Raw genomic sequence first — 13,082 nt, 5'->3', positions numbered from 1 at the left:
CTGGCCTCGTAGATTGAGGGAATCCTCATCTTTGCAAAGCCAGAGAAAGTTAGAATTTGGCAGCCAGCCAGTGCTTGGTTAGCCACCAGATATTTGAAAGAATGTACCCTTTCGATTGGCAGCGAAATGCTCACCCAGCTTCTAACTCCCTATTTAATCAGTCTGTATCGTTTCCTGGTTGACAAAGGTGGTTGAACAATGAAATTAGACTCTTAGACTGTGTCCTGACGAAAAGATAACACCAGAACTGTGAGAAAGCTCTGCCAATCTGCATCTTTACAAGATCAATCTGTCGGCTGAAATCTGCCAGTGTCCAAGGAAATGAAATGATACGTTATTTATAACGCACTTAATACCCAGAGGTTTCTAAGCGCGGACCTGGGGATCGAACGTGTGTTGCTCCGTGTCGTTTTGCTTCCAAGGGGAGCAATTTGCCACTGAGCTATCCTCCCAGACATCTCACTGACTGACCTATGTGAAGCAAGCTGCCAGCCCAGCACTCTTTACCCTTCAACTTGGGGGTAATTTGGGTGGAAAACATCAATGACACCCCATTTCCCTGAAGTCTTGCAAAACCAGAAAAAAAGGATGCAACCATCCAAGAACTGTAAAAGAATAGATGGCACTCTGAACAGTCCGAGTCTCAATTGAGGGGTAACTGTTAAACAGACTACATCCCTAGGCCCAAAACTGTACTTTGTAGCCAACACTACACCTGGCTTGTACCCCATCTTCAGCAGTTCATCTCACCAACTTGCCACCTTCCTCAATGATTCTTCAGACTATACACCATAGCCCTACCCACCCTGCAGATCTTCTCCATTGCCACTGGAACTGTTGCTGACTAACCATAGCGTTGCGACTGTTATTCGGACAGTCAGCAGTCGGAAACAGCTGAACGTTCGCACCATGAAGGCAGACCCTTTGGGTTGAGCAGTACCTTTTTAATATTGGGCTTATAAATATCATTATGGATACCACATCATCAGGACTAGCATTCCCTCATCCAGTCCAAAACTGGTTTGTGTCTCCCTTTGATCCCTATGAGAGATTATCTCTGGGTTAAACTGAGCTGCCCCTTGGGTACCACCAGACAAATATAGTGCCCAAAGCACCTGTTGACTTGGGACAGTTGCCATTGAACGGACAAGGTAGGGTTAAGATCCTGATCTTTACAAATGCACTTTCTCCATAGGTTTACTTACCTGTATAACCTGTACAATTTTTTATTTACCTTCACAGAAGATATTTTTAAGATAACTAGGCATTCTGTTTATGTGTTACTGTTGAAAAATGTTTGCTTATCTGTGGGTCAGTGACACTCACCCCGTGAATACATGGATTGTAGAAACTATCCTGATCTATGTATAGAGAAAGACGTGTGCTTACAGGTAAGAGTTGGATTTTGGAAGATTTTTATATGAAAATCTGCCACCTTTCAAGAATGTCATACTTTCTTAAATTCCCCCTATCCTCCAGGTGGCTAAGGTAGGCTACGTATGAGCACGCTTGACAATTCACATGTAACTAATCTAATGTTGGTCCCATGGGAGACCAACACAGACTGAAACCGGACACCACCATATGGTTCAGGAAAGTAGCTATCCTAACAAATGATTCCCTTGCAAGATATTTATGCAAAAAACCGCCTGACTCAGTAACTAACACTACATAAAAATTTTCAATGGAAAAAAAATGACTGCTAAGGTTTGCTGAGATTGCAGACCCCTTTCCGTATCGCTGTTGCACAGTCTTAAATGATAACCAGAACTTGTTGTTGAATGTACCCTCATGTTGTGTTGTAGCAGATGGTTTATGCTTTGCTCTTTTTCTGGCAGGTGATCAGCAATGCACTGGAAGTGTGGGGTTTGGAACTATTGCTGTTCAACAGCCAGGAATATCAAAGCCTGCAGATCAGCCCTATGTAAGAGTTTACTTGCTTCCTCTGCCTTCCTTTCATTTTACTCTATCTGTATAAAATGATCGCATGCAAAGGGCTTGAAGTATTGAAGTGGCCATTAAATATTTTAAACTGTTACATGATACACAATCTATGGCATATATTCAACTGTCCTCTAGAATCTGTTTCTTTAGTTCTGTGTATCCTTATTATATGCAAGGTTGCAGCATATGTAAGAATCGTACAATATCTGTGGTATTAGCAGGGGGAAAATTTAAACTTGCAAGCTAATAACCGGGCATGAAAAGTCACTTGCCACCTCAAGTCTACACAGCACGCCATTTCTTACTTACCCTGAGTCAACGATCACCAGCCAATGCCTAGTGTTGAGTGCAAATGTTTAGCCCCATCTTTTGTGGGGTGGCACCAGGGAAAAGTATTCAAAATCAACCTATTTTCAATGGATGAATGGCTTGTATGAAATTAGATTTAAAACTCTGAGGTTGGTACTTGCACTCATCCTCTTGAAAGGGCATGGTCTGCTTTCCATATCGTTGATACTTTCTTTGCCATTAGTTTTTTTTTTTTTAAATGTTTGATTGTATCACAATCAACATACAACAAAAACTTGAAGTACATGTCATAATATTTCAAGATTTGCATATATCATTCTGTGTTTACTGCCTACCCCTTTCCCTCCCCCCAATTCGCGCCTACTCCACTTCGCGATCTGCGACTGATTCGTCTAGGGGGGGGTACCCCTTTCTATGTCCTCAGCAGAGTCCTGGTCGCTCGCCTTCCATCCCATGGCAATTCTACGCTTGGCAAGTATATATGCCAAGTCCTTTAATTTACTCATGTTTTTATTGGCGTGGTCTAGGGAACCCTATCAGACATGCCTACACTGATTCAACATTTATCTTGATCCCTTTCTCATGCAGCCGGTGGGATACTTCTTCCTAGAACTTCCCAATTTCTGGACATGCCCAAAACATATGTGACATCCCAGTGTTTTCTTCCCCGTCGTTCTGCATTCTTGAATTCGGCTATTCTCTGGGGAGTCATATATGCCCTGTGAGTTGTTATATATAGCTGTATTTGCTGTAGCCTCGCGTTTCTAGACACTTTCTTGTGATACCCTTGGGCCCGCTCCCACATCCCGTCACTCATGGGTACCCCGACTTCTTCCTCCCAATCATGTCTTAATTGCACCACTTCCTACCCCACTATGGACATCAATATCTCATATAGTCTGGAGATCGCATGCCCTCCCTCCGCTATATCGTATATAGTTTCTATGGCCGCGTCGGGCTGCTCTTCTAGTGTTATTTCCGGCCATGTCTCTCTGATCCGCCGTACCATTCTGTTATATGTGATATATTGCCCTGCATGTAACCACGTTTCCTCCACTAACATCCCGAATTCCTTTATCTCTCCCACCCGTCAATGCCACCCACCGCACTTGCAGAGAACACTGGGTTTTCCATGACTTGACAAGCTTTACACCATAACTTCCATCCCAGTACCATCATTTTTGGGTGCTCTTTCAAATCCAGTTATATTTTGTAAGTTACTTTGCACACACCATTGGGCATTGGATAGTGGTAATTGATCGTTGGCGAGTAAGAATTGGCATGCTGTGTGCATGTGTAGAATTGAGGTGGCGAGTTACTTTTTATGGCTGGCTAGTAATTTGCAATTTGAAATGTTACCCCCTAGTTGTAACAATATATTTTAGAGTGGCAGGATTGTAATGTAAGACTTTGAAAATACATATGAAATCAGTGGCACAAGATAACATCTCCAGTCCTTGGCCTAAAACTCCAGGGACCTAGGAAAAATGCCAAGTGGCGGTTAAGTACATAGTGTTTAAGTGCAAAGGTTCCCTATAGGATTCAATGGGTCAGTCAGTGGGAACAGCCACAGCTCTGGAGAAAAGAAAGGTAATTAGGAGTTCTACCCCACGGGTGTGGAGAAGACTGAGCAACTGACCGCACGGACTGCTAGGGGAGACCCTATTGAAGAAATCCAGTGCCGGGTATGAGACCAAGCAAACCCAGAAATATGCATCCAAGCAGGAGTCTGGCTATTGAAGTCTATGGCAAAATACGGTTGAAGGAACCTGCAGAAACCTTCCACCATTGAATATGAGGACCCTTGTGGGTAAGTATCACGAATGGCCCACTAACACAGGACCAGTGAGAAGTACGCACATCCATGTGGTTCTCAAAGCGTTCAGGAAAGCTAAAACAACCCAGTGAGTACAGCTCTTCTTTTCCTGGTGTGAATTACAGGATCTGGCCCCCAGGGATTTGAACCCTATACCAATGACAAATCACACAACAAAAAAGAATGATGTTCTCAGGAGTGGGGCCCACCAGCCAGAAGTGAAGGCAATGGTGGAGATGGCACCTATAAGATCAAGGAACCCGGCGAAGCTGGTTCCAATGGTTTGGCAGTCAAAGGAGACAGCCAGCAGAACGTGGTACCTTGATGACCACGTAAGTAATCTTGGACCACTGCGAGAAACCTGAAGAAATCCTCACACCTACTCCCTTTGGATCCTCTTCTCAGGTGGCCAGGGAAAGGCCATTGCTGGCGGATCCTGACCCTGGGGTGGAGATGCAAGGGAGGATCAACTTGGTGAAGGGTGCTTGGAGATTGCAGTGAGGATGTCTGCAGGCGAGACATGGTATCCCCTTTTCCTGGTGCTAATGAACCTTATCCTCCACTTGCCTTTATAGGCTGTTGCCAATCCCAGTCGATAATTTTTCCACAGTCACACGACTTAAGTACTGGGACGAGGAAGAGGCGACTAGGAGCAGTACACACTAACATGTCATTTCACCACTCTGGTACTGAGACGAGGAAGAGGATTGTGGAACATCAGTATACTGGTCTGGCAAGTCCCACTAATTGGGGTGAGGCAAAGGACTTACACCTGCAGCCAGTTGACAGGCTACAAGTATAAATAAGTAGAAAGAAGTCAGCAAGAAGAGGAATCTAGCTAGGAAGAGAGCCCAGGTTGCTGGAGTTCAGCTGGGAGGCAGAGCACAGCTTGCAGGAGACCGCATCCCATGTGGAGAAAGAAGCCCACTCGGTGGAAAAGATGCTGAGCATTGCAGGACAAGCAGACACTGTAGCCCGTCCGGGCTGTGACAGGGGCAGGAGTCCTGCACGATCCATGGCCGCGTGTACCCCCGATGCATCTGTGGGACACTGAAGACTCCAGGGAGCCACAGCGCGCATCAGGAAGGTTTGGATTGGGCGAGCTGGGCTCACCGAGGCTTGTAACGAGGGAGTGAGCGAATGCCAAGGAGTGAACCCAAGGCACCCATAGGAGTTGCCGGATACCGGTTAGTAGTGGTGAGGGATAGTCGTGCCTTGGCACTCCACGGGCTTGGGTTCAGGCATGTGAGAATGCTGATCATAGAAAAACAAATGTTTCATTGGTTCGGAGACCAAAGGAGAGTTTTTTTTGTTAATGAAACCCTAACAAGCTGCCAAATATTGCCTGCAATTTTGAATACCGAACTAAAGCAAAGTTATGTAAAATGCATGAAAATCACAGTATGAATGAAAGTGAAATGCAATTTTCAGACTAGTGAAAGCCAATCCAAGAAGTCAGTGGACAATATGAGAATATGAACCAAAGGGGAACGCTAGTAATAAAGGCTTTTGAAAGTCTTCTTTGGGGCATTCGACTTGTTTTCAAAGCGCACAGTGGGCATAATCCTTTTTTCTGCATGCACTGCTGGTGTTTGTGATCACTCTCCAAGATGGCCGCCACTGCCTAGGGTAAAGGAGCCAACCACTGCCTGCACGCCAGCCCCCCTCGACAATTGGCTACCTCACTCCTTAAAGCCAATCGGAGGTACCGGCAGGCGGAAGCCAGCCCCCCCCAGCGAAGGCCCACATCTAAGGCCCTGTCCAAGTCTGTCCGGGCCTGATGGTGCTTCGCTGGTCCCCCCATTGCTGCTCCTCAACAATGCTACTGCCTCCTGTACACGTCGCACGGCTGCATGTAATTGGTCCTCTGCACCCCAGACCTCCCCTTCTACGTAAACGTGAGTGATGACTGAACTGTCCTATAGCTTCCTCCAGCTATCTCCTTGAACCGTAAATGTGTTAATCCTATTCTGCTTTTGTCCCCTTACCTCCCCCTTTCGTCACAGCACTCCATTTTCCTCTCGCATCCCTGTGTGCACTGCGTTGTATTCCCATTAAAATCGAATTTAGGTGGGTGTGCTTTACATCTTGTATTCTTATTGTGCACTGCATTGTATCCCTTTAAAAAAAAATTGAATCCTTCACCCCTCTTATTGCTCTGCACCTCCTTAACTACTGAGTAAGTGCCAGGTCTGTGCAGTACAGCCCCCCCTTCCCTTCTCATCTATCCTCTGCCACTGAGATGGCACCCACCATCTCCAATCTTTTCTAACTGCTACACTATCGCATATCCTTCCTCCCTCACGAAATTTGGTTGTAAGAAGCACAAAAAAACATCCTTGGTGCAAATCCCCGCCTTCCCATTGCAGACACCTACGTCGGTGCATCCTCCAGAGAGACCTTCACTGATATCTTCTTCTCTGTCCCCTCTCCAGACCTATGGACTTCTCATCTCTACTCTCTCCCCTTTCACATCCTCTCCCATTAATGGTGGCACCAAGTGGGAAGTCCTCTTGGCAGGCTTCTTCTCCTCATGCTGCATCATAAATGTCTACCACACTGGCACTATTCTAGTTCAGCGTCCTCAGGCCAACCTCCTTCTCTTTGACCAGGTCCTGCCGTCACTCAACTTTCTTCCCTCTCCTGCCTCCCTCCCCCCTCCTGACTGAAGTACCATGCCCATGTACTCCTCCTCCTCAGAAAACCTTCAAGGGCAGAGACTGCCTCCACCTGGCGACTCTTAGCGCCCGCTCAGCCAACAAGCACTGCTGGCATCTGCCTCCTTCTTAAAGACACTGACCTTGACAGTCTCGCTCTTACAGAGACTTGGTTCAATGCCAGCTCAGTCACCACTTTTGACTTCCTCCTTCCTGAGGCTTTAAGATCATTTCCAAGTCACGATCTCACTGTGCTGGCGGTGCAATTGCCTTAATCTTCCCTGAGTGGGTTCTCCTTCTTCCATCTTATCAGTTCGGCTCTACTCTTCCTTTGAGAGCCTGGTATGCAAATTGGTTATCTCTCCCTCCTCCACCCTGATCATTGCTACCATCTACTGGCCTCCTGCAGCTACCTCCGTGTTCCCCTCGGAATAGACTGATTTCTGTTCCTCTTTACTTTCTACCTCCTCCAACCTTCTCCTTCTGGGTTACTTTTAACATCCAATTGGACTCCCCCTGGCACAACATCCACCCTTTTCATTGACCTCTGCACCTCTCAATCCCTCTCCATTCTCCCGTCTGGTCCAGCCCACTCTGCTGGACACACTCTGGACTCCCTAATCCACTGCAACCTCCCTCTCTCATCTCCCCTGGTTACCCCTCTCTCTTGGTCAGACCACTCCCTTCTCTCCTCCCACCTGGGTTCCTATAGCCCTGTGACCACACCTCCAAAAGCCCTGCCAACCTTGTTCACAAACATTCGCCCAATGAAACGAGTGACAGTTGCTGCTTTCACTTCCACATGTATCCCTCTTTGCCCCCCCCCAACTCCCTCTACCATCGACACTGCTCTCAGCAACTTCCACCTGTCCATTTGTAACACCCTTAACATTCTTGCCCAGTCATGAGGATCCGCTTGAAACCCATCTCTAAGCGTAACACCTGGTACGACACTGAAAAATTGCAGCCCTGAAAGAAAGTGCAGAGCTGCAGAATCGAAGTGGAAAACCTCAGGCGCTACCTCTGACAAACGGGCCTGCTGCCTTCTCCAAAGGCAATACACACTCTATCCGTGCCAAGAAAAGGACCCACATTCTGGCACGGGTATCTAGTGCATCCAACAACCACGGCTGAACTTTTCAAAATCTGCAGGCAACTAGCCAACCCTTTTGCAGTATCATCCTCCCCTATTCCTTCTCAGGCCCTCTGCAATGCACTTGCCACTCACTTCACCACCAAAACTCTGGACATCCTGAACAGCCTTGTTACTCACTCTCCCAACCCATCCCTCACCCCCTTACCTCCCTTGGCCCCTCGCCCTTCTCCTCCTTTGCCCTTGTCTCACCTAATGAAGTCACCAGAGTTGTCCGCTCCATGAAGGTCTCTTCCAAACGGGTTTCCCCTTGCTCATCCAGAACCATCAAGGACAACATTGGCTCTCTTGCCCCTGCACTCACTGATCTCTGTAGCCACTCCTTTGCTACTGGTTCTTTTCCCCTCCTACCTCAAGCACTCCCATGTGTGTCCCCCTCCTTCAAAAACCATCAGCAGACCCTACCTGTCCAGCCAACTACCGCCCTATCTTCATCACACCCTTCCTGGGGCATCTGCTGGTATCGTTGGCCCTATCCCAACTCGACTCTCGCCCTGAACTTGTTGGTGGTCTCCACGACCATCAATCTGGATTCCGAGCATCCAGAGGCATGGAAACTGCTCTTCTGAACACCCGTGAAGAACTGCTTGCATCCCTGGATTCCAACTCTCAAGCTGTCCTCATCCTTCTTGATCTGTCCTCTGCATTTGACAAGGTCAACCACACCATCCTCATACAAAGTCTCCACGCCACACTTGGTATCTCAGAGCAGTCACTGGACTGGCTAACCTCCTTTCTTATTGAACACTCCTCTCAAATCATTCTGGGAACTTTCTGCTCTCCTACTTCCTTCTCCACTTTTGGTGTCCCCCAGGGCTTTACCCTCTCGCCTTGGCTCTTTAACATCTACCTTACTCTGCTGGCACGCCTCATCTTCTCCTTCTCTTCCAGTGTTATGCTGATGACACTCCACTCTTCTTCAAACTTCTGCTGACCCTCCACTGATCTCTGCCTCAATGCCAGCAAAACTGAGATCCTTCCCATTGGGACACCTGCTCCTGACTTCTTCCCTTCACTCTGGCCTTCCTCCATGGGCTTTTCCCCCTGCTCCCTCTTTTAAAGCCAGAAACCTCTGAGTCATCTTCGACTCCTCTCTCTCTCTCTCTCTCTCTCTCTCTCCCCTTCCTCCCTCTCTCCTTCCTCCCTCACACTCAGGACATTGCAAAGAAGTCCCACTTTCAGGTCTTCTTCTCAAAGGAATTCTACTTTTTCTCACCTTCCCCCAGAAGCTCAATGTTACCCGAGCCTTGGTTTTTTTTAGGCTTGACTTTGAAATAGCCTTTGGGAAGAGACACCTAAGACCCTTGTTGAGACTGTTTTACCCTTTGTACACAGACAGACTTTGAAGTTTTCTCTTTGATTGAATTGGTGGGTAGTGGCATGTGGAAGGAGGGGCTTCTGACTGATCTGGGGGCCAAAGGAGGGGACCAAGAGAACCACATGAATGATGGCTCGCATGTGTCTGAAATTCTCCCTGAGCCCATTGACATTATTCAGAGTGATAAGGGGTTTACCAATTTGCCTAATACAAATGGTTATTTCTTTAGTAGGTCCAGTATGTGGGAAGGTATGTTGCCTAAATTAGACCTAAACAACTACGCCCACAGTGGGATTGGCCATTGCTCCTCCCAGCACACATCACTGCACCTCCCGGACCCTGACGCAGTTAAGGCACCCGGGTGACCAATATACCAGAAAGGGCAACAATTTGGTTGGATCACACTCTAGATAGATTAACCGGTAATAGCAGCAGCCCGATCCGCAGGCTGGGAGGTCCTATCTTCACAGGGTCCCCAAGCTTGCCACAAACCACCATGAGCCCCGAGATGCCCTTCTTGCCTTTACTGGATCCTGGTGATGAGGAGCTGCCCGTTTGTCAATCTGGATCAAATCATATGCTGCACCAGGATCCGCAGACAGAGCCAATATATATATATGACTCCATCAGAATTGACTTAGGAGATCATGTCTCAGCTGAAGGCTTACAAAAGCTTAACACGTCATGTGGACCGCCACCAAATTCCCTAATAGTACTCGGCTATTGTCCTGTGAAAATATCCTTCTCTGGTCCGTGCTCGCAGGAGCAAATGTTGCTCCGTTGGTGAATAGGCCCCCATGTGACGCCCCTTTGCTCAGACCATCATGGGGCACAGTCCATTGACAATACTTGGTTACCATGTGCCCTACCATAGGCTGTTGGCATGAACCCAGCTATTTCTGCTATAATCAAGTAACATTTAGACCTAATTTAAAACTCCCTAAAACAGGTCTGTTCACGTGTGGGAAATTTATTTACAGTGTTTTATATTGTATATTTCTGGATATTGTGCTTGTAAAACATTTATGGCTTTCAGCCAAAATCAAATTATGATGATGAAATTAAGTTGAACTCGAGGACACAGCTGGCCTTTTGTTTCTTTAGGTAGGGAAATCCAAAGTTAGGCCTTACACCATCCTGACATTTAAGTTAATAACATTATTTTATTTAAACTTTGAATCTGTTGTGTGTGTCTTGCTTCATGATGCCTTCACACCACCCAAACCAACCGGAGAGGCACAGCATTGTACAGTGGCACTGTTAGGGAATTTTACTAAAGTGTAACGCTCACCTGAATCCCTCGGAGGCGCAGGTCTGGGCTGGGGGTTCTCAGAGTCTTCTAGGGTCACACGCAGGCCTCGAATGCCACCCTGGATAGGCCCTTTCCTCACTGAGATCTTGATCTGAAGGGTGAGGTGTCTGCAATTATGAGAGCAAGGGGTTAATATGGATATATAAGCCTGACTGGGTAAGCTGCCTCCCCTTCCTGGTACTCCCAAGTAGTTTGTAGGCTAAATGTGCTCACCTTATGGAGGTGAAAGCGGAGCTCTCCATCCTGCGTCTGTGCAGGGGCGCCGAAGCCAGTTACTTCACTGGTTAATTGTCCAGCCTCTTGGTTGCAGAGGATGAAGATTTGGAGCTAGGCTGTTGTTAGCAGCACGAACGGCGGTTGCTTGAATATGGAGGTCCGGAGAGTGATGGAATGGCGAAGGTATTGCAGGCAAGTAAGTAGAAAATGTCAATTTGAAGTTAAAAGCACTTCTTAATGTCTCTTTTCCTTTTTCAGGTCGCAGAAGCAGCTGGGTAGAAAAATGGATGTCGAGGAATGCACCGAGGAGTGAGAAAGATGAGCGCTGCCCAAAACACGTGCGTATAGATGGAGTTTTGTATTTCTTAATGATGTCCTTTTGTTTTGCAGATGCGAGTAGCAGCGTCGGCGGAGGCGAGAAGAATGCAGCGCAGGTAAGGAAAGTTTCACGGAGGTTTACTAACCAATGTCTTTGCTTCCACAGGGTGCCGGAAAAAATGGAAAGCTGCAGCCCGTGGCTTGAGATGCACCGATGGACTGGGTAAGTGCTGCGCTGGTTTTTATCTCGTGCTAACCTGGTGTTCTTTTCCCTTTTCAGATGCTGCTGAAGACGAAGATGGTATTTCGGAAGGTAAGATTGCGGATTTCTCTTCCCCAGATGCAGAAGTTGAAGATTCTCTGGAGCTGACACGGTGAGCGTCCTGCTGCTATTGCAGAATAGCGCGAAGCACGTTGCTCTGATCGGGCGTGGTTTAAATAGCTTACTGGAGTGCTTAGGTGTCTCCTTCCTTGCCTCGCCCAGGTAAGAAGTCCCAGCTTCCAGAATAGTTCCAGTATCCAGTCCCAGGGAGTGGTGCTGGCCACACCCAGAAGGTAAAGTAGTTCCAGCCATGGATGGATGAGGATTTCATCCTGCAGGTGAGTGAGCAGCATGGTCTGCAGCAGGTAGGTCCACCCAAGCACCATTCCTTACATCATGAGCCCGGCACGTCCTGTGCCGGGACTGGGTCCCCTTATGAGCCTGGCGCCACTGGCGCCAGGACAAGGTCCATAAGGCCCCTATGGGAGCCGATGGGTGCCTGGAAATGAAGTTGTGACCCAGCTTCCGAGGCAGTTGGGCTAAACCTGACTCCTTGGAGGCTGCGGTCATGACAGCAAGTCCATCTATGGTAGAACTAGAAAAGACTCAGGCTTGGATGTACAGGGCTCCAATTCTTAGATTTGGCCTGAACCACCCAAAAGGTTTGGTACCTCTGGCTGAGCAGCCAGGCTTAGTCTAGGAGGGAGAAGGCCTGTAGTCGAGTACAAAGACATTTAAGTATACTTGCTGTCAAAGAAACACAAACTGTAGTTATATAAACATTTGATTATTTATCAGGTTTCTGATGCTTGTTAATCTGCTTAGAATCACATGCTGTGCATATAGTCCGACATCCAGTGATCACCGCAGAGTATTGCATCTCGTCTTTTCACGAATCGAAAGGGGACGTCGACATGGGCGTGCCTGTAACACTATCCCTATTGTGACATGTAGTGTACCCAAAATCTCTCACGCCTCGAGGTCCCTCGGATAGTTTTTTTTTTCCGCCCAGCATACTGGTTGCCTTAAGCGGAGCTCGTTCAGAGACATTGCGATTGTCGCATCTAATAGATTATATTAATATTTGAGATCACCCCAACTGTCCGTCCTTCCTTTCGACGGCTGTTCCAGATCTCTGCTGAATCCTCCAGCAGACCTTCGACGGACGGTGATCCAGTTGACGCTGCCGACCACATGGCCGGGCCTTCCAGCCGGCCTACACACTAGGGAGTGCTGGGTCGGGGTGGACATTTCTGTACAATCTGAGAATGCCTTTCCCTTTCCTCCCTCTTTCCTTTCTGGTCTTCGTCACTTTCCCTATCCTCGGCTATGGAGAGGACTCCATTTAGGATTTGACCGATCGGCAAGGGCAACTTTCCTTGGAGAGATGAGCATCGACGGTGTAACCGTTGCTTGCCTCTCGATCACAACGAAGAAGGCTGTGCGGCTTGCAAGCTTCTCCGTCCTAAAACATTGAAGGAGCGCTGTGTCAAGCGGTGGACGGCCTACGGGATGTCGAAGGTAGAGTCCTCTCCCACTGCCGCAACCGCAGAGTGTGACGAGGGCAATAGTGACGAGCATACCTCTGAACCGGAGGTCGTTAACCTTTCGACAGAGTGTTTGCGCTCTGTGTCGTCTATCCCTGGTGTTAGGGAGAATTCTCAGAAATGTGCTGATTTCCCTTCACCTTAGAGACCCCCAGCAACTTTGCTGGATTTTGAGGACTTGTTTTTATTTCCCTGAGAGAGTGAGAGCCTTTTTCCCCACTCACTCAGGT

General features: G+C 47.8%; 1 protein-coding gene across 7 annotated transcripts in view; it reads left to right on the top strand.

The window, feature by feature from the left end:
• The window catches only part of ATXN3 (ataxin 3), a 616,356-nt gene that overhangs the window by 206,262 nt on the left and 397,012 nt on the right, over window positions 1-13,082 (top strand). For all 7 annotated transcript variants that reach the window (XM_069637843.1, XM_069637844.1, XM_069637849.1 and 4 more), the window contains one exon: window positions 1,839-1,924. In XM_069637843.1, the coding sequence (XP_069493944.1) occupies window positions 1,839-1,924 (86 nt within the window). The remainder of the gene's footprint in view (window positions 1-1,838; window positions 1,925-13,082) is intronic.

Source organism: Ambystoma mexicanum, chromosome 14 (genome assembly GCF_040938575.1).
Source record: "Ambystoma mexicanum isolate Mex_15411 chromosome 14, UKY_AmexF1_1, whole genome shotgun sequence".
Taxonomy (NCBI): domain Eukaryota; kingdom Metazoa; phylum Chordata; class Amphibia; order Caudata; family Ambystomatidae; genus Ambystoma; species Ambystoma mexicanum.
The sequence above is the reverse complement of the archived record's forward strand: the minus strand, read 5'-3'. Positions and strand labels throughout refer to the sequence as shown.